This window comes from Sciurus carolinensis, chromosome 2 (genome assembly GCF_902686445.1).
Source record: "Sciurus carolinensis chromosome 2, mSciCar1.2, whole genome shotgun sequence".
Classification (NCBI taxonomy): domain Eukaryota; kingdom Metazoa; phylum Chordata; class Mammalia; order Rodentia; family Sciuridae; genus Sciurus; species Sciurus carolinensis.
The window spans coordinates 29,388,960-29,415,631 of record NC_062214.1 but is presented as its reverse complement, the minus strand read 5'-3'; the positions used below and the strand labels follow the sequence as shown (position 1 = coordinate 29,415,631).

Genomic DNA, 26,672 nt, shown 5'->3' with positions numbered 1-26,672 from the left:
AGTTTTCTCCTTCCATACAGATCTTCCCAAGATTAACAGAAGTAACATGAGCTGCCCTTCTAAAAGTTGCTCTTCCAGTTTCTGGAAGAGAATTAACCCACCCAGTTAAGTTTGCAGAAGCTTGAAATAAACCATTTTCCAATATGTATACACTAAGGCCAAATGCAAACCAGAGTAATGCACAGATGATCTCTAAGGCCATACTGAGAAAACTGTGATTAGATTATAACACACAGCAGCCTGTCCTGCATTTAGCAAGCTAAAACAGGATCCACAACCAGTCAGCTCAACACAGGACAGCTCTCCCAGGGTGTCTGCAGTGAGTTTATGCTGAGATTTCCAAAAACACCACAGGCTTAACAGTGCTACCCTGAACAGCAACTTAAACACAGCGATCCTCACACTGCCTGGACATGGTCCACTTGTTTTTTAATGCATCTTTCCTTACTGGTTGCTAGTTTAGACTGAATTTTTTAAAGGATTTATCTTGATGACTTAGAAAAATACACATCATTTCCCTCTTTGATTCAGGTAGTACACGATCATAAAACTGAGTAAGTCTTTTAAAAACCAAAAAGTCCACAGATCCCATTGTAGAAGTTTCCAGGATGCCCTCCCCGGTAACAATCAGGGAATCTTCAACAGCTCAAGGAGTGCTCCAACAGCTCCAAAATAACCCTGTAAAACAATACACCAAAATTAAGAGCAATTTTCCTTTGATTTATTTAAACTACCACAAATACAATTACTAGTATTACAATCAACATTGCCCTTAACTCCTGAGCACTGGCAGTAGGCCCAAGGCAGGCTGGGAATAGGGAAGGCTGAGGAGCTCCCCAGTCAGGGAAGGTTTAGACGTACAAGACACCCCACACACGTCAGACAACTGTGTAAGAACACCAAACCCAGCCAGGATCAGTGAGTGGCACATGCCTGTAATCCTAGTGACTCAGGAGATTGAGGCAAGAGGATAACAAGTTCCGGCCAGCCTCAGCAACTTGAGAGAGACCCTGTCTCAAACAAAAAATAAAAAGTGCTGGGGATGCAGCTTAGTGGTAAAGCATCTCTGGGTTGAATCCCTAATACCAAAAAAAGAAAAAGAAAAAAGATTATCAAACCCACAGTAGGTACTCAAGGGCAGTAGAGCCGATAGCAGCTCAGTTATTCTGGTAAAAGATGATACCTGGATAGTCCTGAAGAATGAGAGGAGAACCAGCACAGGCATGGCACACATTCAGACAACTAAGGAATAAAGATGAGATAGGACATGAAGCATCACAGGTGAGGACCTGACTGGCTGGAGGTGGGAAAATGAGGAGGAGGTAAAACAAATTCAAGACTCACCTAAGCAGAGGATGAGGGCAGCAGGGAAGGTCTGAAGACACCAACCCTGAGAATGGGAACACAGGAACATGAGATGTGGAGAACAAGGCAGGTAGGTTTCCTACAGGATGGCAAAGGAGCAGCTGTGCCCAGCAGTCACTGGATCCACTGGACCAGAGCAAGAAGCACAGGACTGGACAGCAATGAGGGAAGACTGAGAAGCAGCAACTAAAAGAGGACAAGTGCCACACCACAACACAATCAAGAATCCAAAAATCCAAACAAACAAAAAAGGATAAAATAGTAAAGAAAGTGGAATAAAACCCACGCTGACAGAGAGTGCCAGCAGGAATCAGAGAAGAATTCCACAATGTTAACAGAATCCATCAAGGTCTCTAAAAGTATGAGATCAAGTGTTGAAGTACTTTAAAAAAGAAATGACTACCCTGCCTTAACACCACCGCTGTCTCCATGGAAAGCAAGCTCTGGCTTGCTGTAACTGTACTGCAGCACCCCAGACCCAACAAGACCCAAGAAGGGTCCAACTCCACTGATGGCTACCTTGAGAGAGTGGGAAATGGGAAAAACTAGACCAAGAAGTGACAGGAGACTGACTAATTGTAGTTAGCAGATAATTTCTTCTACATGCCTCTCCTATGAATTTTCCTGGGGGCTTCTCTGATGCCAACACACAAATAAACAAGAATATGTGTTCTTGGGGGGGAGGGAGGAAAAATAACTGAAAAAGGAATGTAGGAAGATCCTGAACAATGTGACTGTGAATTTCAAAGAAGGTGCTAAAAACGTCTAAAATATGTTAATAGTGAGGTCCAGTCTAACTTTAAAGAAAAACTAGCTCTCAGGGATATCTAAAAAGAACAAATTAAAAATTAAAACAAACAAACCAGAAAAGCTAGCTCAAAAAACCTATGATGAAACCACAGAGAGGCTAAAGCCAGCCCTGTCACTCTTATTTCTGTTTTTCAAAAAGGCAGTCACATCCATTTGTTACTAGGCCAGAATTGTAGAGGTGACACAGCCAAGAGTCAGCAATGCTTGGGAACCCTGAAGAGAACAGACACAAGGTGTCATCTTATACCAGCAGTATATGTTGCTGCATGTAGCTCCCACTGTCTGTGCTTTATTTTGCAATTAAAAAAAAAAAAATTAAGAGTTAACCACTAAAGACCCAGAATCAAGTAAAGACAAGTTGTTGGAGACCAGCAAGTGCTAGGATAACAATGGGAAAGAATAAGAGAAGGAAGTCTTGAAAAAAATGCAGTGTTAATAAACGTGTTAAACCAACCACTTTGCTGTGGCAGGGCAGAATACTTCAAGACCAAAATTCCACAAGGGCAGTGATCAATACTAGAGTTAAGAGTGCTGACCACAAATGGAGAACAGGGACAAATACCGCAACAATGCTAAACACAGGGAAAAATGATTTCAGCAGGCAGTACAGACGACAAAAATGTAAAACACATTAGGGTTTATAAAGATTGCTAATTAACAGCCAGATGTGGTGGTGCAATCCTATAATCCCAGAGCCTCAAGTCTGTAATCCCAATGCCTCAGGTGACTGAGGCAGGATCGAAAGTTCAAAGCCAGCCTCAGCAACTTAGTGAGGCCTTAAGCAACTTAGAGAGACCCCTTATCTAAATGAAAAATGAAGGGGAAGTCTGGGGATGTGGCTCAGTGATTAAATGCCCCTGGGTTCAATCCCTGGTACCAAAAAAAAAAAAAAAAAAAAAAAAAAAAAAAGATTTATAACTATAGGTTGCACATCTACCCAAAATGCTTAGGTCTAGAATGGTTCATATTTTGACATTTTTCAGATTCTGAAATATTTGCATAGACTTGGTGCAGCACCCTTAATCCAAAAATCCGAAATCCAAAATGCTCAACCAGCATTTAAAAACTTTCTTATTTCAGCCAGGCATGGTGGCACACACCTATAATCCCAGCTTTTGGGAGGCAGAGGTAGAAGAATTAAAGTTTGAGACAAGCCTGGGCAATTTAGCAAGACCTATATCAAAATAAAAAGGGGTAGAGATGGGCTGGGGTTGTGGCTCAGTGGTAGAGCACTTGCTAATAAGCACATATGAGGCACTGGATTCGATTCTCAGAACCGCATATAAATAAATAAAATAAAGGTCCATTGGCAACTAAAATATATATAAAATACAAAGGGAGCAGGGAGTGGAGATGCAGTTCAGTGGTAGAGTACCCCTGGGTTCAAATCCCCTGCACTAAAAGAGTTTCAGATTTCCAATTTCCTGACTAGAGATATTCAATGTTGTTATGATAAAAAGGTATAAGATTGAAAAAGGTTGAGAAACTAATCTCTTCAGTTCTACCTAGGAAAAGGTTCAACAAGATGTAGAAATTATACAGGAGGAAATTTATAGTATCACATAACATTAAATAAAGTTTATCTTTATTCTAACAAAGCAAAACAAAACAGGTCAAGGATTATAAAAGCAAAATGCACAAAAATTATGAATTCTAAGAAACTCAGGGCAATTCTGTACTGATTTACTAATATAAAAGAAATTAGATGACTTGGGGCTCTGATAATGCTTTTTGATATGGAGAATTTGTGTACTTGGGATTTTAACTAAGAACTCAAGCAATTTAAAAAGAAAAAGTTAGAACAACTTTAAAGGAAAAAATAATCTTTATTTACAGCACCTCAAATTCTATTTTGATTTCTGTCAATTCATATAAACACTTAAAAGTAAATATGCACATATAATTCTGAAAAATGTTCATGGTAATACTATCTAAACTCCAACAACACTTAAGAGTTCAACTGCCCAGCAAACAAAGAGAGGGAAGATGGAAACCCTTCTATAGCTTTGATCCCATTTTTTTCCAAAGAGAAAAAAAGGGTACTTTCCAAGACAGGATATCAGGTTGAACAATTTAGTGATTCCTCTCCATTTTGTCATTTCTAGCCTGTCTACAAGTTCTTACAACAGTGTGGTTCTAGTCTGGAATATTTTTTCACTGATCCATTCATTTTTAGAATATACCTCTTAAATAAATGGTACATGAATTGTATCAATTCATAAAAACTGGCATTGAAACAGTGAAAAAAGTCAAAACCCAGAACAAATGCATTTTCAGAGTCAGTGCAAAAAATATAAGGATTGTTTGAAAAAGAATACAGCAACAGTAATAAAGAGAAGTTTTAAGCAACTTTTTTTTCCTTTGGGGGCTGGGAGTATAGCTCAGCACTTGCCTACCATGCACAAGGCTCTGAGTTTGATCCCCAAGCACCACCACCACAACAAAAAAATTATTTTCCTAAAAACTGCTTAAACTTACAATTAAAATAGCCAAAAATCTACCTGGTACTATAGCAAGTTAAAAAAAAAAAAAAAAAAAAAAAAAAACAAACTTTCACACATTACAATCATACAATTACAAAACACAGAAATACTGCAGCCCAGTTCGCCTCTTGCTTCAAGTTCCACTACAGTGCAAACTGTGCCCTTTTGTATATATGACACATCACCAGAAACAAGTCCACTTACCTCATGTTCTGAAAAAAGTGCTTTCAACTGTCCCTTGGACCAATAATCCAAAGCATATGCCAAAAGTCGCATGGCGATCGTATTAATTCTCAAGAAATTTCCAACAAATACCACCTGGTTAATGTTCTGAGCACATCAAAAAAAGGCAATTAGTTTGCATCTTAATTTCTGTTTTCTCATAAGTTACCCCAAAAGAGCACCGTGAACAGTTTTTAGCAGCAACTTGACTGATGATCAAATTTAATCCATTTGTTCCAAGACTTCCAAAATTTTGATCCCCAAACAACTCTGGACCCACTGCAAAGCATGCCCAAAAAATGTCACAGGAGAAGAAATGAGATTAGGAAAAACATTTGTATTAAATATGACAAATGACAACTATTAAGTAGATTTGTTACACAAGTAAAAACTATAACCCCAATTCAAAAAAAAGGAAAGTGGCACAAATAGGCAAGTCACACAAATAGGCAGGAAAAATTCATCTTCTCTATTGTTCAAAGAAAGCAAAATTATAGACCTATTAACAAAAAAAAACTACCTGAAATTCCACCCCCAAAATTATTAGTAAAATTGCAGTACAATGGATCCACTCATTCATTGCTAAAGACCATCTAAATGGGTGCAACCGTGTGCAAAGTATCCCAGCAAATATACATCAAGATTCATAAGATGGTCATATTAAGACCAAGATTTGTATTAAGACCAGTCTCACTCCTACGTAAGTCCCACATCAAGAATAAAACTGAGCCAAAGAGTAGTTTCACACTGAAAACTGCATACTGAAGAGTTATCACTGGCAAGCAACCAAATATCCAGCATGTGAAATGCCCAAGTTATGTGAATAATTCATGACACAGATGAACCCAAACAAATATGCAGCCATGAAATGTATAATACTTAAGTAAAATACATGAAATGGTATGTACACTAGCTATCTTAAAATACATAAGCACAGGAAAGGGAACATGCAATAAAGAAAAAAGTAGTTATAATATTCAAATGAAGAAAATTATTTGATGCCATCCAAATTTTTTTAATTAAAATGAAACAAATCCTTCTATGTCTTTAAGGTTTCCTTTTAAGCTGCATGTCTATATCATCTAAAGAATAACTTTAAACAAAAATGTATAAATAGGGACAAGCCATCAAGCTGCACCAACTGGATCCTAGATCCTCCTTCCCCAAGGGCAGCCCATTCTTGGTTCTTTCATAGCCCTGTACAATGCTGCTTGACCTGAATGCTACAAGGCAGCACTGTAAAGAAGCTGAAAGCACAAAGACATAGCTCTGCTGAAGTAGAAGGGAGCCAGGGTGACATTCCTCTGCCTGCTCAGTCTTCTCCCAGCTTCAGTGACTTCTGTGGATTCCTTCCCTGGGCCTCTAGTGCTCCCGATGACCATGGAGTCTAGATTCAGCATCATTACCCATCATCACCCACTTCCCCACTTCCCATCATCTGAACACTAGCTACCTTCCTAACTTCCTCTTTCTCCTCAAAAGAGGCCATTTTACCTAGACAGCAGCAGTGTTATCTTCAGTAAGAAGAAAATATAAATCGGTGAAGATTAACCTGTATTAGAAGAAATCTTAACTTTGCACTGAAACAAAAGTCCACCCATACAACTACATTTAGGCAATGTTCAAAGAGAGACAAAGCTTGATGTCAAGGTGGGACCCACTTAGGAAGTTCAGTATTTTCCTTAGAGCAACATAAGAAACCCATGACCCTTACTTCATTAAGGGCACACATTCTTGCTATGGAGCCAATGTTGTTGGTGATGGTGATCAAAGTTGCTCTGGCGAGGTCCTCCTTACTGACAGCCTCTCGCTTCTCCTTGCTCATCATGTTTCCAAAGCTGTGATGGGAAAAAAATATCCCATTGCTAAACCAAAGGCAACACAGCCCAATGGAACTTCAATTTTACTTTACTGAGATAAAACTGTTCTTTAGGGCAAAACTGTTCACATATTCCAACTTCTTATCTCACAAATGATGAAGCATCTGCTCAGAGAACTCAGCTTCAAAGAGCCTGCAAGCATTCTAAATGAACAGGCAGCTTTCCCTGTGGATTCTAACAACACCCAGCTTTGATACCCAGATAGTCCCACATTCGGTTAGTATCTCATTAGATCCAACAGAAGGCAGCACCCTTTCTGCCACCACAAACAGTTCTATCAGCAATCCATCCCAATCACATAGCTGTTCTACTCAGATGCTCATATTGACATCTGGTAAACTACTTTATCAGAGCAAAGTGCAGGCAGTTGAATGTGAAGTGAGCTACTTTTTAGTTTCAGATCCCCTTAGAAATTAATTTCTTGACCATAAGAATTGCTACTTGACCAGAGTAGAAACCCAAAAAGGAAGTGAGGACCAATGAGTGAATGGTCCAAACAAAATAAAATCTATAGCACTTACTAAGTGCCTAAAATTAATGAACAAGCATGAATAAATGAGTGCCACTTCCACTAAAACCCACGTGTCTCAACATATAATTGTATTACTAAACAATCTCAAAACAATTCCATTTATAATAACATCAAATAGATGTTAAAAATGCTCAGGAAACATTTAACCAAAGTATAATGGTAGCCACGCACGCTGGCACACCAGGGAGGCTGAGACAGGAGGAGTGAGAGTTCAAGACTAGCAAGGCCCTAAGCAACTTACCGAGACCCTGTCTCCTAAATAAAATATTAAGAAGGGCTGGAGATGCAGCTCAGTGGTTAAGCACCCTTGGGTTTGATTCTTGGTACCAAAAAAAAAAAAAAGTACAATGCTTGTACACTGAAATCTACAAAACTACAAAACACTTCAAAAAAAGCAAAAACCTCTAAATAAATGGAAAGGTATTCCATCTTCTTGGACAAGACGACTTGACAATGTTAAGCTGGTAATACTCTCAAACTGGTCAACAGTTTCAACTCAATCCCTATCAAAATCTCAGCTGCCTTCTTTGCAGACATTGCCTAGTTGATCCTAAAATTCATAAGGAAATTCAAGGAACCCAAAATAGTCAAAATGACTTTAAAAAGAACAACAAGTTAGAGGACTTATATTTCCTAGTTTCAAAACTTAATACAAAGCTATTATGGTAACCAAGGCAGTGTAAAACTGGCTTAAGAATATACCGACCAATGACAAAGAACTAAGGGTCCAGAAATAACCCCAAACATCTATGGTCAACTGACTTTCCTTCTTTTTTTTTTTTTTTCTTTTGGGATGAGTCAGGAATCCTTTACAATTTAATTACTGGTCAACTGATTTTGGACAAAGGGACCAAAGAAGTTAAACAGGGAAAAAATGGTCTTTATAACAAAAGTGCTGGGGCAGCTAGATAGCAACACAATAAAGAAAGCATTTCGACCTTTACTTCTCACCATACATAAAAACTAGCTCGAAGTGGGTAACAGACCTAAATATATGAACTGAGACTATCAAACTCTTAGAAGAAAATAGAAGTAAACCTTCATGATCTTACATTAAACAATGAACTTTTATCTATGACACTAAAAGTACAAAAGCTAAAGAGAGAAGATAAAGATGGACTGCCAAAATTCAAAACTTCTATGCTGCAAAGAACACCATCAAGGGAAATGAAAAGACAATAGAAAAAGAGAGAAAATATTTGCAAATTATATCTCTAATAAAGAGCTTTATCCAATATATAAATAATTCTTGGAATTCAACAATAAAGAGATAAAAACAATAGAAAAGGTTGATAAAGACTTGAACACACATTTCTCCTAAGATGATAGACATAGGGCCAATGAGCACATGTGAAACTGTTCATCATTAGCCATCAGGGAAATGCAAATCAAAACCACAATGAACTATCACTTCATGTGGTCACGGTAATGCACACCTGTAATCCAAGTGATTCAGGAGGCTGAGGCAGGAGAACTGTTAAGTTCAAGGTCAGCCTCAGCAACGTAATGAGGCCCTAAGCCACTCAACGAGACCCTATATCAAAATAAAAATTAAAAAAGACTGGGGATGTAGCTTAGTGGTAAAGTGCCCTGGGTTCAATTCCCATTTAAAAAAAGAAAAGAAAAGAAATATCACTTCATGCCTATTAAGACAGCTAAGGTCAAAGAGATAAACAGGCCGGAAGGACATGGAACAAACTTAAACACTCTTAAAAAGCCCAGATTGTAAAATACAGACACTTTAGAAAACAGTCTAGTAGTTCTTCAAAAGATTAAACATAAAGTTACCATATGGCCCAGCAACTCCACTACTAGATACTTACCCAAGAGAATTTAAAAAATGTGTACACACAAAGACAAGTACACCAAATTTAGCAGTATTCATAAAAATAGCCAAAAAGTGAAAACAACCCAAATGTTTACCAATTACCCAAATGTTTACAAACTGATAAATGAATAAAAATGTGGTATATGCATATAATGGAATATTATTCTGCAAAAAAAGGAATAAATATTCATGACAAAATAAAAATGAACTTTGAACACATTATGCTCAGTGAAAGAAACTGGTCATAAAAGATCACATATTATATGATACAATAGGAAACATACAGCAAATCTTTAGAGGCAAAAAGTAGATTAGTGTCAGGCATGGCTGGGGGTGGGAAAAATAGGAAGAGGCAGCTAATAATGTAAGGCTTATTTCCAGGAGATGAAAATGGATCATGGTGATGGTTCAATTGTGATGGATCATGCACAATTCTGGAAATATACTAGAAACCACTAAATTACACACTTTAAACAGGTGATTTCAGAGTACATAAATTATATTTCAATAAAGCTGCTTAAAAGAAAACATATGCCCAGTACTTAAAATTTTATTCCTGTACTACTTAGTATACACAGGCTCCCTTACCTCGAAGCTACAGCCCAGCCTGGCAATCCAAACCTCTCATAATCGCCTCCATAAATGTCTCGCACTAGTTTATCCACTTTGGTGCTATCTCCACGAGATGCCATTTCAAGAGCTTCTTCAAAAGTGGTACAGCCAGTAAGAAGACAGCAGAGACCAAAAAAAGTTCCTCCTCCAAGACTGTAATTAAAAACAAGCAATAAAGGACAATATTTTAAAAAATAGGAAGAGATGAGTAAAAATCATGAACCCTAAAACTGTTCACATGCCAATTCACTCTTGCTCCAATATAATCCTGCAGATGCCATCAGTAAAAAACAAGTCTGTGACATGAAATAAGTCTGCTTCATAGACACCTTGCATATACACATTCATGAGACAACAAGCAAAGCAGCAAAACGTAGGCCCCCCACCCTTCCCGAGTTCTCAGTGCAGTCAGGGCACTAGCAGATACAAAGTCTCTCAGTTACAAGTTCAGCCCCACACCTGGGACCAGTCACACTGGCACCTTCTCACTTTCCCTCTTCCCATGCATTCACTGAAGTCATTTTCAAGCACTTTGTCACCCTGGCTCACTGGCACTTCATCAGACTCCATTACTCTGTTTTCTCCAACAATTACTCTCCTCTATTTTTTTTTTTTTTTTTTTTTTTGGTACCAGAGATTGAACCCAGAGGCGCTTAATACTGGGCCACATCCCCAGCCCTTTTTTATAGTTATTTAGAGACAGGGTCTCACTGAGCTGCTATAAGTACCTAAGTTGCTGAGGTTGGCTTTGAACCCACAATCCTCCTGCCTCAGCCGCCCAAATTACTGGGATTACGGGCATGCACCACCACACCCAGCCTCCTCTCATTCTTTAGTTTACTCTTGTTTTAAAAAAAAAAAAAAAAAAAAATTTGTTTAGCTGGGCATAGTGGCACATGTCTATAATCCCAGAGACTTGGGAGTATAAGGCAGGAGAATCCCAAGTCCAAAGACAGTCTCAGCAACTTAGTGAGGTCCTAAGAACTTAGCAAGACCTTGTCTCAAAATAAAAAATAAAAAGGGCTAGGGATGTGGCTCAATGGTGAAATGCCTGGGGTTTAATCCCCAGTACCAAAAAAAGAAAAATGTTCATCCTAATCCCAGATCCTTGTTTTTCCTCAAGTAACCTCTGATTCTTAAACCAAAACATATTCATTCTCTTCTTCCGCCTAAACCTCCCTCTTCAGACTACCTTCTCCTGATCACATGTGTGTATGAATGTGATGTATAAAATCTACAGTATTCAGGCTGGGGTTGTAGCTCAATGGCAGAGCACTTGCCTGACATGTGAAGCCCTGGATTCAATCCTCAGCACCACATTAAATATAAATAAAGGTACTATGTCCATCTACAACTAAAATATACATATGTGTGTGTGTATATATACATATATTTTTTCCAATTATCACACAAAATCTACAGGTCTCAAAACTAGGACCTTCCCTTCTCAAAATGCTACCTAGTAATTTTATTTATTTTGTATATATACACCATAAAACCAACTGAGGGCCAGGACTATGGACTTGATCAATGAATCTATTGATGAAACATTTTATTAAACTGCAGTAATAAAATCCTCACAAGACATTAAAGGTACATAATTTTAACAAGTTCTTGAAGGTATAGTTATATGTAATACCCAAAAACTTAGTTAACCTATTATGATACTAAGAATGAACAATGACTTCTCTATAAAAAACTTACCTTGTGCCTGTGACCCTCTTGTAATTATCTTTGGAATACACTGCTAAAATGCTAACCCCTGAGCCAATGTTCACCAGAAGCAGAGGATATGGATTTTTCAAATCAAATGGTAACTTCTGACATTTTTCAGAATCAGCGGGATTTTCAAAGTAATAGCACTGTGACCGTCCATTGAAACCAACTGAGTCAATGTATAAAATTCCTTTGATTAAGCAATCTAGTTCATCCAGTTTGCAAAGCTGAAGATCACCTATCTGTAATGAAATAAGAATGTATTCAGACTTTTTAACAAACCAATAGAAATAAAAATTTGTTTAAAAACACATACCCTCTACATTAAACACACCATAAAGGTACACCTGCAAATGTATATTATTTGATACAGATCATTACAGAACAAATTTAGTAACAACAAACACAGGATGGACTGCCAAAACAGACTCCTGCTCCCACAGACCCAAATACATTCTATGTACAAATAGCTGCAGCACCTGAAGAAGTGTGCCAAAAATCTTCAGTGAAAGGTTATCAACTTGCAAGGAGAAAACAAGATCTACCCTCACAGGTACAATGAGGCAGGTACACAACTTGGGCCACAGCTCTGTCACAGAGTACCTGGTGACAATGGCAGAAGCCATAAAGACTATGATATCAGCCTTCAAAAAGACCATCTTCAAGGCTATAGAGCAGTATCAAAAGAAGCCACACCTTCTTATTTAACCTAAAGCAAAGTGTTGGAGTATCCAATTAGAAGATTTTTTCCCTATTTAAACTGGTTAAAGCCTCTGGTGAAAGTGGGGTTAGCAATATCAAAATTGAAATCACTTTTATTAACTTAATTTCTTTTAAGTAATTAATAAATGGTTAATTATTATTCATATTATGGAGTTGGTATAGCAATTAAGAATAAAGAACATCTCTATATGTTATTAAAATGGAATCACAAGACATGCTGTCGGTCAAAAAGCAAGTTGAAAACGATTTTATAAAATATGACCTGATTTAACTTTTTAAAACCATGTTTACATGCATGTGTCATACACAGTCATGCACAGGAAAATTTAAGATATATAAACTTTTCATGGTACTTGGAAGAGCTGATACAGACCACCAAGTCTATGAACTTCTGAACCATCTGGATGCTTGCAAGCCTCAACCCCTAAAGTACCCAATTCTGTTTATAACCAAGGTTAGCCCATCAAGTTCTCCCTCTTTAATCCAAATCCCATTTGATTACATTTATATTCAATTTATTCCCAGTCACTGTGGGTTATGGAAAAGTTAATAGACAACCTTGGACGAATCCTTAATTTAATCAATCCCTAATTAAGAATATTAAGCTACTCCTGGGACCAAACCCAAAGTGCTCATCACTGTCATTTCATCTAGCCACTTCCTCATGTCAAAATGAATTCAAAGCTTACTTTCCTGCCTCTCTAAGTGCCACTATTTGCACTCCTAAGCCAAATCATTTTACACTAGTGGGCTATTAGAATCCAAGTAGTTTTCTGATGTTATATGTCAAATCAATTTCTCCTTTTATCCTTCCCATAATTCATGTTATCCTAAAATGTTCTGCTGTGGTATTATTTCTAATGAATCTCAGTCCAAGTGACATATTCAATGACTGAATCCACAGGTAATTTCACTATCCCAAGTTATTCAGAATATATGTTTAGCACCAACAAGCAAACTAAATATAAAGTAAGAAAATCTGATTCACATTAAAAAATAAAAGCATTTTAAAAATTCATTTTTTAGTATTAATCACTTCTAAAGCACAAACAGAATTTGACAGACATTTCACATAGTTTTTAAGTACGGCACTGGTGCATACAAAGGAGAAATCCCAAGAGCCTAAGTACCAATTCCTAAGGCATAAAATTCACTTTGAACCTTCTCCTTGGATTATCATACAACATGGAGCCTCTAACAGCCTGAATAGTTTCCAAATATGCTGCAAAGAACCCTGATGAGTCCTAGAAACAGAGAGGTTTTCTTCTATCAGTTATAGTGCAAAGTCCACTAGGAGGCTTCCACAAAGGACAAGAACCCTCTCTACTGCTACCTCTCCTATACTCACAGGTGGAAAAGAAACCACTGAAAACCAGCAACCAAGAAAAATCCAAGCAAAGCATATAAAACCTTGTTAAATAATTAATGTCAGTTTCATACTGTGATGACTATGGCCTGTTACAGGAAAAAGTCAGGACACAGAGAACAAAAAAAGAAGAAGACAAAGTCAAAAGCCATATAATGACACACAAGGGAAAAAGAAAGATGTGTAGAATAAAACAAAGGCAGAATCTCCTTTGGTCTAATGATCTCATTTGGTGGCATGAAAAACATTGCTCACTGGAAACATCTGAAATCTGTACTGCACCTTGAAGGTTAGGGTCTTAGCCATTCACTTGTCAACTCTTACACCTATCCTGACATCCACTCTCAAAGGACCTAGGCTCAAGGTCTTGCTAACTGTTCACAGAATGAGGGCAAAACCAAGTGCTGGGTGACACTTGCCCTAGGGGACAGATGTGGTAGACAGACTCAGTGAACAAGTGCAGCACACAGCACATAGAAAGGCACTCGAGAATCATATGATCGATCTGAGTCTGGAAACAATTTTATGATAGGATTTTTTTAAGTTTTATTTTTCAAGCTAATTGTTTCTTATTCTCCTCATCCCAGACTCACTAAGTATTCATGTAAAGGAATGACGTAATGCTTTTAGAGGTCCTGATTCTCATCAACATATCTCAATCAGGCAAAAAGTAAACTACACAACAATCTCTAGATGGCTAACTCCTATCACTAATTTATTATTCTTCATTGCACTAAAGAAAATTCAAGTTCCATTAGAAATGGAAATATTCTACCACTTGCAATTGGCATTATTTTTAACAATCAAATTACCATAAATTGTATATAAGCTAAAAAATGCATACTGTGAGAAAATCCTGCTCAAATTTGTATGCTCCACCTCCAGTGGCACAAAAGACAGTGTGGAGACTCGAGAAGTTTTTATCTCTGCCCATTTGAATAAAAGCAGGCATGTCATGAGTGGGAAAGCGTATAAAGTGCAGATTGCCTTTGCGTCCACACAGAGTCAGGTCCTTCAGCTCCAGGTGCACGTCCCTAATGCCCGTGGACCCATAAGCCACATTGGAGGTCAAGTACTTCCGAATGCTTTTAAGACTCTCCACTTCTTCCTCTTCTTCTTCAGCAGTGATGTCTTTGGGTTCAAAATAAACCAGCTTGACCAGGGTTCCACCAATATCCAAGCCAAACCATGGAAAAACTAGGGAAGAAAAAAAAAATCAGAACAGCTCTTTTCAAAAACCTAATTTTATAGCTAGCAACTTATTTCACACCCTTTGGTTCCCAAGGGATTTTATTCTAAACAAAAGTGGGGGCGGGGATAAATAAATGTGACCATCTCTGATTTGGAAAAATCTAGAACAAAGATATAAAGAAAAATATCAAAGTATTGAGTCAACCTAACTTCCTGTACAGACAGGTCCAAACTGTACTATAATTTTTTCTTTTAAATAAAAAACTGTCTAGTGCATAGTATGTAACCTGCTGGGCAAATTTATGTGGACAACCTAGCTAACACCATGTGGTGACAGTATGAAGAGGGAGCTACAAGGTACATGTCAGTGTTGGAGTACCCTGGCCCGTTACAGGGAGTTCAGAGAAGAGCATCGGAGACAATCTACAAGGACTGGGGGATGAAAGAGGCATCACCAGGGCCAGGAAGGTCTCTTCCAGTCATCAGGGTAGTAGACCCAAAAGGTGTTTGAGGTCAGAAATCATAGGTGCACTAAGTGTTCATTTGCGTTGCAAAACAAGACTGGAGGACCCCCCCCCCCATAAATATATATATATTCTTGGTTCAAATGACCAAAGCCCCTGTTAATAATAGAATCATAAGTTTGCGGGGGGAAAAATGAGCCAGGTGTGGTGACACACGCTTATAATCCCAGCAGTTTGAGAGACTGAGGCAGGAGGTTTATGAGTTCAAAGCCAGTCTCAGCAATTTAGCAAGACCCTGTTTCAAAATTAAAAATAAAAAATAAAAAAAGAAGGGCTAGGGATGTAGCTTATTGGTTGAGTTCCTCTGGGTTTAATTCCAGGTACCAAAAAATATACGTAATCTGGTGATATTACTAGAACTAAGTAATATCAGTTCACAACCCTCACAAGAGGAATGCTATTAAAACTGGGAGCAACTACAAAGGTGAGAGAGGATGTAAGGGTGGATGATCCACTGGAGCTGTTAACATGGATGGGTGCCATGAGGAACAGAAGCAGGCTCTGGTGCAGTCTCAAGGGATATGGTAGGGAAATACATTTGGTGCAAATGGACAGGCCACCCGCTTCCCCACTTCACCCCTGCAGAGACACTCTTCACTGGCACTGTAGTCCCAGAACAAAGATGACATCAGGATGGCTACCGTTACCCACAAATAATGGGGAACCCTCTCATCTGGCCATACACACATCCATCTCTCCTCTATGGTCCATCCTGACAGATGAGTAAATAGAAACTGCATTCACTGACAGAACAACAAAACTCAAACCAGGGATGAACACTGTACAAGCTAGAGTCACCACACAGAAATGAAAGCAACAAAATGAAAAACTAAGTATCTGAAGAAGAACTGCAAGAATAACCAGGAGAATCTTAAATGTCCTCAGGCTAACAGAAAAAATAAAACTTTGACTGCTAACTAGTGTGGTTGCAAGAATTAACACATTATAAAAAGTATATAAAACTAAACACACAAAAGAATTTGACTAAAACTGGTAAAATTTAAATATAAAATATGCCCATGTTAATTTCCCAGTTATAAAGGCACATGCTTTCAAATGCACCCTCCTCCAAAATAAACTACCACATACTTAACATTCATGAATCTCAAAAACAGGTTGAGTGAAAGAAAGCAGCTTGCACAAAAGGCTACCTATTTTATGATTCCACTTACGTGAAAATAAATGCAAACCAATCACTTCTGCATCTGAGAAAAAGCAAATCACAGGCTGGAAGAAAGATGACAGAAGGAAAACACCTTCCATGGCAACCCAAATCGTGATTGTTGGGAGTATGGAGGCTGTAGTCTATATAACTAATAAATTTTTTTTGGTACCCCAGGGATTGAGCCCAGGGGCACCGAGCCACATCCCCAGTCCTTTTTGTTTATTTTGAAACAGGGTCTTGCTAAGTTGCTAAGGCTGGCTTTGAACTTGAGATCCTCCTGCCTCAGTCTCCCAAGCCACTGAGATTATAGGAATGCACCACCATGCCCGTCAATACCTAGATAAATATTTGTATCAAAATGAGGTCATACACTTTAAATGGCTGCAGTTTACTGTATGTAAATTATGCTTCAATAAATACATTTTTATATTAAGAAAAGAACATAATGCATTTTTATATTAACAAAGGAACCATCAGGTCGAAAGTATAATATAGAAATTAGTGAAAAAGGAGGACCCAGACATATCCTACTAAATTTCAGGAAATCCTAAGGAAAAAACTGAATCCCTCAAAGATACATAAATACATAAAGGTAAACAGACTTTGCAACACGGAAGCTAGAAGACAATGGAGCAATGGTGGAAGACAATGGAGTACCTGCTTCAAAGTTATTAGGAAAAGGATTTAGAAATTTTTATCTAGCTAAACCAGCTTTCAAGTAGAATGCAAAAGAAATCTTCACACACAAAAGGGCTCAACTTTTACTACTCCAAGACTTCCTCTGCAATAATTAGTAGGTGCACATCAACATCATTTTAAAACATCCAGAGCTCTAAGAAACTTTTTTATCCATGGGCTATAAGCAGAGAAACAAGTACATATGCACTTTTAGAAAAAACAAGCAATCTGGAACTAAAATACTTACATTGTTTCAACATAGGAAGTCAAAGAGGAAGAAAAAGGAGTAGGAAGTGAAAGTAAGCAGCATTTCTGCCTTGTTGGAAAAAGGAAGAAAAGATAAAGATTCTGATTAATTCTAGACAAGAACAGAGAAGTAACTTTAAATGTGTGAAAAATGTATAGGTAACACCAGAAGAAGAGAAAAAGAACACAACTTTTCAAACTAGATGTAAATAATAATAGTATGCTGTATTTGGTGCGGATGGGAAGTGCTGCGGATCGAATCCAAGGTATTTTACCACAAAGTTACTACTCCCTCAATCCTAAGGAATTTTGAATATCTTCACCATAAAGAAATAAAAATCATTTGAGGAGAAAGTTGTTTACCTTGATTTGAACATTATACAGTATATACATGTATCAAAACATCAAGAGAACCACGAGTAATGTACAATTTTTATGTAGTAGTTAATACAAACATCACTAAACAGACAAGATTCGGGTTAACTACATCCAAAAAAAGAAGATATGGCTTTTCTAAAAAAAAAAAAAAAAAAGATGAAAGAGTATGTGCTCAGAAATTTTACATATAAGCCAATAGCAATCAGTTTAAAATGTAAACTAACATGGATCGACTAGAAAAAAAAAAAATCAAGAGTACAAAAAAAATAGCTCAGAATGAGATCAAAAACATGGAAATCGAATGCACTGAAAACATTTCTAAAGAGGTCGAAGATCTACCACCAAGGGAAATAAAAAAAAAATTCAGGCCCTACTGGTTTCCAGGCAAAGCTTCTTTATCATTGTAGCATAATCGCATATCAAAACTATAGGAGAGGCTGGTGTGCAGCATGCCTGTTATCCTAACAGCTCAGGAGGCTGAGGCAGGCGAACTGCAAGTTCAAAGCCAGCCTCAGCAACCTAGTGAGGTCCTAAGCAAATAAGTGAGAACTTCTCCCAAAATAAAAACTAAAAAGGGCTAGAGACGTGGCTCTGTGGTTAAGTACCCCTGGGTTCAATCCCTGGTTTACAAAAAAAAAAAAAAAAAAAAAAAAAGACATCTGGGAACCCAAATGTAAAAACATCATAAATTATTAAAAGGAATCCAGCTTTACAGTAAAGAGTAATACCATCATGGGCAACAGGGAATCTTTTCAGGAATGTAAGGATGGTTTTCACAGTAGAAATTCCAATTACCGAGGTTTTCTGTATTATAAGTTGAAGGAAAAAAACATAATTATCTCAATATTCCAAAAGTATAAAATCTAAGAAAACTAAAACCAACAGAACAACAACAACAACAAAAAAGCTTAAAGGTGTTCAGATACAAACACCTTTTCATTTTGCTTATTACATATAAACAAAACCCAGTAAGAATATGACATGAAAAAAGGTCATACACAACAGAATAGCAAAAAACATAAAATATTTAGAAATAAATCTAACACTACAGGTATATTGTCACTATTAAAAATGGTATACTTGGGGCTGGGGTTGTGGCTCAGTGGTAGGGTGCTTGCCTAGCACATGTGAGGCACTGGGTTCAATCCTCAGCACCACATTTTAAAAAAAAAAAAAAAAAAAAGATATTGTGTCCATCTACAACTAAAATTTTTTTAAAAAATAGACTACTGAAAAACTTGAGTTTCTAAAAGTTTTCACTTTTAGAAAGCAAACTTTAAGCTGTAATTGTAAAAAGGGACGTCTCATATCCCGGTTATGTCTTGCTGACATAAACTGAGAAACACAGTTCCTAAAGACAAAGGTACTATAAGTTCTGAACCTGCAAAGTACTCAGTTTATTCTAACTTAAGTCCTATAAACATCACTGCTCCTTTAAATAACCAATAAAAATAGGCACTCTTTTCACTGCCTGATAAGATTTCTCTCCAACAGCATATAGTTAATTATCTTTGCTCCCTCTCTCTCCTTTGAAAAAGTACTTAAGTAAAATATTTTTAATAGCATCTATCTCTTCTTGCCTTGATGGTCCCAGAAAAATAGAGGGCAGGGATGGCAACACTGAATAACCATATTATTCAAAACCATGTTTCATACATATAACCCCTAAAATAATTCACTGTGCCATTTTACACAGCTGCATAATTGAATTATTTTTAGGTCTTGCTTAATACTTTACATATCTGTTATACATCCAAGGTGAGGGACTATATTTACTTTGATTTCATTCAGATTTAAAGGTAATGCTTAAAACATGGGTTGAGGACACAGCTCAGTGGTAAAATGCTTGCCTAGCATGAATTAAGCCCTGTTTTATATACAGTCTGAGCAATGAAAAAAGAAAAAAAGGTGATAAAAGATTAAGTTAAAAAACATCCTCTCCCATTCTGTTTCTCAATAAGGGTTCACAAAGCTACAGGAAATCAGCTTTCTTCCTGAGCTCCCAGTGGGCTCCTAATTCCTTAACTGCAGCTGAAATGCAGAGCCTGATAAGGGGATTGGCAGGGTCTCAAAGGACCCCAAGAGCAACTCTATTCTCCCAACACTGATGCTCCTTCAAAAGACAAGGAAAATACTCTTTTTCCAGGTTAGTATTGTCAAGCTACAAAAAAAGCTTTAAACCTTCTTAGACTAAAGGTTAAGGCTTTCTCATGATTGGCATGATTCCAAAATCAGCAAGTCCCAAAGATCTCCCTGGTATGCTACAACATACTTGAGTCAACTTCAAAGAATTCACTATGGAGTACTATTATCCCAGGATTTCCACACCTACTGCACATCTGCTGCACATCTGAGGCCCTTGATAAAAATGTATGGTCTCATGTTTATCAAAACTGTGCATTTTGGGGCCTGGGGATATAGCATGTGCAAGGCCTTGGGTTCAATTCCTGGCACCACCAAAAAAAAAAAAGTATAAAAAAAAACTGCATTTTATTGTCTGTATGACAACAATTTTTAAATAATTTTAGACCTTTCTTCATGAAAGGGGGGTTGGAGAGGGTGGGGGACAATTTTTAAAACCTCTTACAACCACACCTCTGGAGTATATCACATGTGCTTTTCCCCCAGTCCCAATATGGGGATCAAGAACATTTTGGGTCTAAAATCGGACACCTAAAATCAAAACCCAGCTCCAGGCTGGTAGAATTCTCAGATGTAGAGTACTTATCTAGCATGTGCAAAGCCCTAGGTTCATGTCCAACCCTTTTGTTTAAGTTTTATTTTGAGAGAGGGTCTCACTAAGTTGCCCAAGTTGGCCTTGAATTTTGGATCCTCCTGCTTCAGCCTCCCGAGTAGATGGGATTACAGGTATGCACCAACACACTGGGCCTGAGTTTACAGTTCTTTCCCACCACACACTAATCCATCAACACTGGGCAAACATAACAGTTTTCTCACCTGTAAAATGGAATACTACCTACTTATTTCAGAGTTTTGAGGGCTAATGAATGATTAAAGATCTTAGAAGAGTGCTGGACCCATGCAAACATCCAAAATACAATACTTATGATCCTCTAATGACCACAAATGGCTGTCTACATAGCTGTGTTTCCTCCTTACTGAATATGAAATTTACAAACATCTTCAATGATGTACTACAAAACAATGAAGGAACTAATGTTTTGCACTGCTTAAAAATCAGGTGCTTCTTAATAAAATAAAAACTAGGTAACTAACTCTGAAAATGGAATCAGTTGAGATTGTTTTCCAAATCTTTTGCAAGAAGATGGGAAAAGATAAAAGAACTGAAAATTCCCAAACTTTCTATAGCAAAACAGCTACATTTAATCACCCAAATCACAGATGATAAAAGAAAAAGCAAATGAGTGGTTGGGCTAGGGTACAGACTAACCAACACTGGCTTCAGGCACACCCTGCCACTTAACCTCATTCTCACAATCCTCATTTCGGCAAGTCTATTACCTCAAATAGGAATTTAGCAACCACCACCATCAGCAAGTCTAACCCGATGTAAAACACGGCTACAATGTAAAAGCTCATATTACAGTATCAGGACAACTGATACTTTGAACAGTAGCAATGGCTGTGAGACAGCAGTCTTGAACTGAAGACCTGTAAAAGGGAGGGATGAAAAAAAATGCAGAAAAAGAAACCTAGTAATAAAACTAAGAAACCGATTCTCTGGGAAAAACGAATGCATCTCCCAAGGCAAAATTCAGGAAGATGAAGTTTTCCTTCACAACTAAAACCCGTAATCCAGAATGTTACAGCCCTGAATCGTGACTACCTGCAAATAGATGGAAGGAAAACGGAAGATATCTGGATGTGAGATGACCTGAATTCTCATGGGAAGAAAAGCAGCCAAAGCTTAGAGGTGCACGGAACACGGAATCCAGTTTTAGGCTGGGAGCGACTCGGGGGCGGTTAATCATTTTCCGGTAAGCTCGAAATCGCGAGATAAAAGGGACTTAACGTCTCGGAAAGCAGCTCTTTGGAAACCCACGGAAGACAGACACTGGGGAGTCAAAGGATTTGGGGGGAGGGGAGACAAGGCGATGGAAATGAATCAAAAGAAGCCTTCTCGAGGATAAAATCATGTGACTCTCTGGAAAAGAACGCCCGAGGAGCTAAGGAGAGGGAGGAAGGGTCCTGGCACTGCAACAAGAGGGAAGCGCAGACCAATGGCCGCGAGGGCCCGAAGGGGCCCCAACTCTGAAGGCACAGCGCTAGGGGAACTCGAGCCCTCTAGCCTAGCATCAGGCCACGCACCACCGTGGGATCACCGTGCGGGGGCACTGTCCACGCGCGGGAAAAACGGCAGCCGGGAACGAAGGGGGCAGGGCGAGCCGCAGGGCGCCCCGCGGAGCACTTACGCGGCCGCTTTTTCCGGAGGCTTTCGACGCGCTGGCGGGAGACCGAGGCAGGGCCGCTGTAGGAGCTGGGCCGATCCCGCCTCACGCCATCCGCCGAGGCCCCAATTGCAGGCGCCGACGCGCTGCTCGCCCGGCGCCGCAGTGGCTCCCGCCGCCGCCCTTCGGAGTCCCCGGGCGCCGGCTCCCCGGTCGACGAGGTTGAGGTGGCGGCGGCCCTGCCGTGGCGCTCCATGGGCGCGCCGAGCCGGCCCGCTCCCATCCGCAGCAGCCACCGCTGCCGCCCGAGCCAGCCCCCCAGCGCCGAACTCCTCCTCGCCTCCTCCGCGGCAGTCCAGCCTGAGCAGAGGCGCACCCTCTGCCGGCCGCCTCTTCCGTTGCGCCAAGGCATATCAAGCCAATCCAAGTAGGTTGGGGGCGGCCCAAGGGCCTCTGGTCCAATCGGAGCTCTGACTCAAGGCGGATAGACCGCTCTCCCGTCCAATGAGAGGCTCCTAGGATGGGGCGGGGCAGAAGGTGGCGGAGGAGAGGAGTATATGGCTCCGTGGAGGAGGAGGCGATGTTGCGCAGTGAGGAGTGATGGCGGAGCTGGCCAATGGGCTCGTGGGTGGAGGGGCCGAGGTCCCGCCTCTCTCTCCCCACTCTCCCCCACCCCGGGGTAGGTCGCTGCCCCAGCCCCCGGAACTCTCCCGGGATGCCTTCGAGTCCCGCCTCGGTGCTCCATGCGGTCCTCTCCTGGCTGGTGCCATCCTCCAGCCCAGCAGAGCTGCCTCAGCGCCTGGCCACCAGTCGTTGGCAAATGTAAAGGCTTGAACCGCGACAGACATTAGCTTTTGTCCCTGGGTCTGATCCCGCAGCTACCCTCGAGGCCTCCAGCTCCTTCGCACTATTTTGCACTTAGACCCCCTTCCCCCAGCGTGTTTGGGCTAAGCCACCTCTTATTCCGGCTGCGCTGGAGAGATGTTCCGGGTACCAGAAGGACTGAAAGGACTGGGGTTGGTCTCCATGGCAACCGGAGGAAGGAGGTGGGTTATAAATCCTTCGCCACCCTCCTGTGGTGAAGGAGGGTGCGTGGGAGCCCGGAAGTTGGGTTGGCTTTTTGAAGGAGACCCAGAGCCACTTCGCTGTGCTGTAATGAGGGACATAGGATTTGGCGACTGCCTTGGAACTTGGATTTTTTTCCACCCTTAGTTGTCTTCATTTCTCTTTTAAAAAAGAGCGAAAATGATTACCTACAGCCCGGAGACCCAGTATCTTTTGTATACCAAAAGCCCTTCCTGGCACTCCTTCCATCTAAGGCTACCTTAGCTTGCTACCCAGCTCTATATCCCTAAGGTACTTCCTCAGCCCCTCAAGTTTAAGTGGACTGTGTGATCTAAACTTTGCTTGCTAATTATCCAATAAAGTGCCTACCCTAGGCATATGGGCCTTTGGGCCATAGCCTTCTTTTCTTCACCTTTGCCATCATGACTAGTAGTAGCAGGCTAAACAAGAAGATTAAGTTTCTATTGTACTTGTAGAATAGAATTCCCATGCTCACTCCAGAGCGCCTCTCCCTGTAGGAACGATTGGAAACCCTATTTCCTAACTTGAAATTCCAACTCCTTCAGGAAGCCACCCCAGATGATTCTCCTAGAATCAAAAACACCTGTAGCTACTCTTCTAAATGCCAGTGCCCAACATTGCCTATCTCTCTGCCTCCTACCCCCCAAAACGTGGTCTTCCTTGACTTGAAGGAACTTCCATCTAAATTTGTGAACTCTGATAGATCGTCCTGAAAAATCAAAGAATGATCATCATCTCTTGGCTGCCAAGAGGCACCCCAACATCAAAACAGTGCCAGAAATCTGGGTAGTATTTTTGCAGTTTACCAAGTGCCTTTACATCTCACTTCATCCTTACAGAAAGATTTGAATGATGAGGCAGTTTATCCAAAACACACAGCTTTCAAAATGACAGGGATCTGGGGATGCAACTCAGTGGTAGAGTGCTTGCCTGGCAGACAGGAAGCCCTTGGGTTCCATCCCCAGCACAGGGGGAAAAAAAAATGACAGCCTAAACTCCTGAGAAGTTCAGCTACTGTCTGTCTTTTGATTACCAATAGAAAGCACAGATTCAGTGAAATTACAATAAATTACTGAATTTTTCTCCTCTAAAATACATGTATTAGTCTTCACCCTTGTAGTGTATTTCTGAACTTGCTGACAATCTGGCAATCATTAAAGTTTATCTAAAATAAAAGATGAAGCATATGTCAATGGCAACAAGACGGAAAGTTTCTAATCCTAAGTCAGGAATGCAAATTTTGAGCAAAAGAAACCAAAAACCAAAGAATACATACAGAGCCAGGCACAGGGTGCATGCCTGTAATCCCAACAACTAGAGGCTGAAGCGGGAGGATGGCAAGTTCAAGTCCAACCTCAGCAACTTAGGTCCTAAGCAATTTAGTGAGACCCTATCTCCAAATAAAAAATAGAAAGGACTGGAGATGTAGCTCAGTGGTAAAGCACTACTGGGTTCAAACCCCAGTATAAAAAAAATAATAATACATTACTGTATGGTTCAGATAGTAAGTTCAGATGCTGGGCATATATATAGCTTAGTGATAGAGCACCTGCCAAGCATGCAAAAGACCCTGAATTGGATCCCCAGCACTACAATAATTAAGTTCAACATTAGTAGAGGATGGGAGAGGTGAGGACAATGGTTACTTTAAGGAAATGAGGAGAGAAAAGTAATGAAAGGGAACCAGATAGGCAGGAGGCTGGTGATGTTTCTCTAATGGGTGATAGTTACATGAGTGTGTTCACTTTGTAATATTTCATCAAGATGTTCACTTATGATTTGTGCATTTTTCTATATACGTGTTATACTTAAATTATTTATTTTTTAAAAGAGTAATTGAAGATTTGCTTTGGAGAAAATCTCTGAAGATAAACAACTCCATGAGTAAGCTTAGATATTTACTTTTGAAACGTGAAATTTTTGGCCAGGCATGGTATTGCCCACCTGTAATCCCAGCAGCTCAGGAAGCTGAGGCAGGAGGATTGTATGTACAAGGTCCTAAGCAATTTAGCACAGACCTTGTCTCAAAATTTAAAAATACAAAGGACTGGGGATGTGGCTCAGTGGTTAAGCTCCCCTGAGTTCAGTCCCTGGTACCAAAAAAACAAACAAACAAAAAAAAAGTGAAATTGTCACCAGGCACAGTGGTGCATGCATGTAGTCCTAGCTACTCAAGAGGCTGAGGCAAGAAGATTGCAAGTTTGAGGCCAGACTGGGCAACTTAGCGAGACCGTCACAAAAATGTTTTTAAAAGAAGCCAGGCGTGGTGGTGCGTGCCTGTAATCCCAGAAACTCTGGAGGCTGAGGCAGGATGATCTTGAGTTCAGAGCCAGCCTCAGCAATTTAGCAAGGCCCTAAGCAATTCAGTAAGTCCCTGTCTCTAAATAAAGTGTAAAAAAGGGCTGGGGATGTGGTTTGGTGGTTAAGCACCCCTGGGTTCAATCCCTGGTACAAAAAAAAAATTAAAAGAAACAAATAAAAATGACTGGGGGGTGTAACTCTATGGTAAAGTGCCCCTGATTTTGATCTCCAGTAACCCCCACCACCACCAAAAAAAGTGAAATTGTCACAGGAGGAGATCTAAGGATTCCTGGGAAAGGGGGACCTTAACTCAGGACAAGTGGGCTTCTTAACAAATATAGCAGAAATTAATTTAAGGATGTATCAGTTAAAAGCACAGAGATTAATTTAGAAGAGCAAGGAATATATGTTTAAGGAAGACTGTGACCATTTTGAGACTGAGAGATACTTTTGGGGTTCTCAGGCTCTTTTAAAGGAAACTTGGTGAGGGGTGAGCATGGTAAGATATGTGGAAATAACAGCCTGCTGATCAAAATATGGCTTATGGTTGTCAGGATCCTTAGGCTGAGGTGGTCTTCATTGTTTGATCAATAGATAACATTGAAAAGTACCCTAGATTATAAATTTCTTAAAATACCCTATTTCTTTGCTTAATCTGCTTATTACATTGTATTTAACAGTGCCCAGGTAATTTTCATAACTGGATGAATTTCAAGTAACTCCCAAGATTTACAGATTTCCCAGAAATTTGAGACCTAGGAGAACTAACTTAGGGAATGACAGGCCTGGAAAAGTCTCCAGAGCTTCACATTAAAATTGTATTTCCTTGTCCTTCCTTTTGTCTCCTTTTTACTTATTCTTTCTATTTCTTCTATTTTACCTCACAATGAAAGTGACAATTAAGAATTTTCATTTCTTTTTTTTTTTTTTTTTTTTTTTTTGGGTGCTGGGGATTGAACCCAGGGCCTTGTGCTTACAAGGCAAGCACTCTACCGACTGAGCTATCTCCCCAGCCCCAAGAATTTTCATTTCTCTGTGGTTATTATAATAGACTTTTTTGTTGTTGTTGTTTTAAATAACCTTACTAAGTTCTTTATCACTCTTCTAAATCACACTCCCGGAGAAGCCATTTTCTGGTTGCAGAGTAAATGGCAAATGGACATGGTAAGCATCGTACTTCAGAGGAACTAAACATA

At 39.6% G+C, this 26,672-nt stretch overlaps 1 protein-coding gene across 1 annotated transcript; it reads right to left on the bottom strand.

The window, feature by feature from the left end:
* Positions 1-410: 410 nt before the first annotated feature.
* On the bottom strand, positions 411-22,834 carry Pank2 (pantothenate kinase 2). The gene is given in 7 exon segments (XM_047539248.1): positions 411-678; positions 4,863-4,988; positions 6,595-6,718; positions 9,709-9,885; positions 11,437-11,690; positions 14,382-14,734; positions 22,114-22,834. Coding segments are annotated over 7 exon segments (1,806 nt in total). The 3' UTR covers positions 411-627.
* Between the last annotated feature and the right edge of the window lie 3,838 nt (positions 22,835-26,672).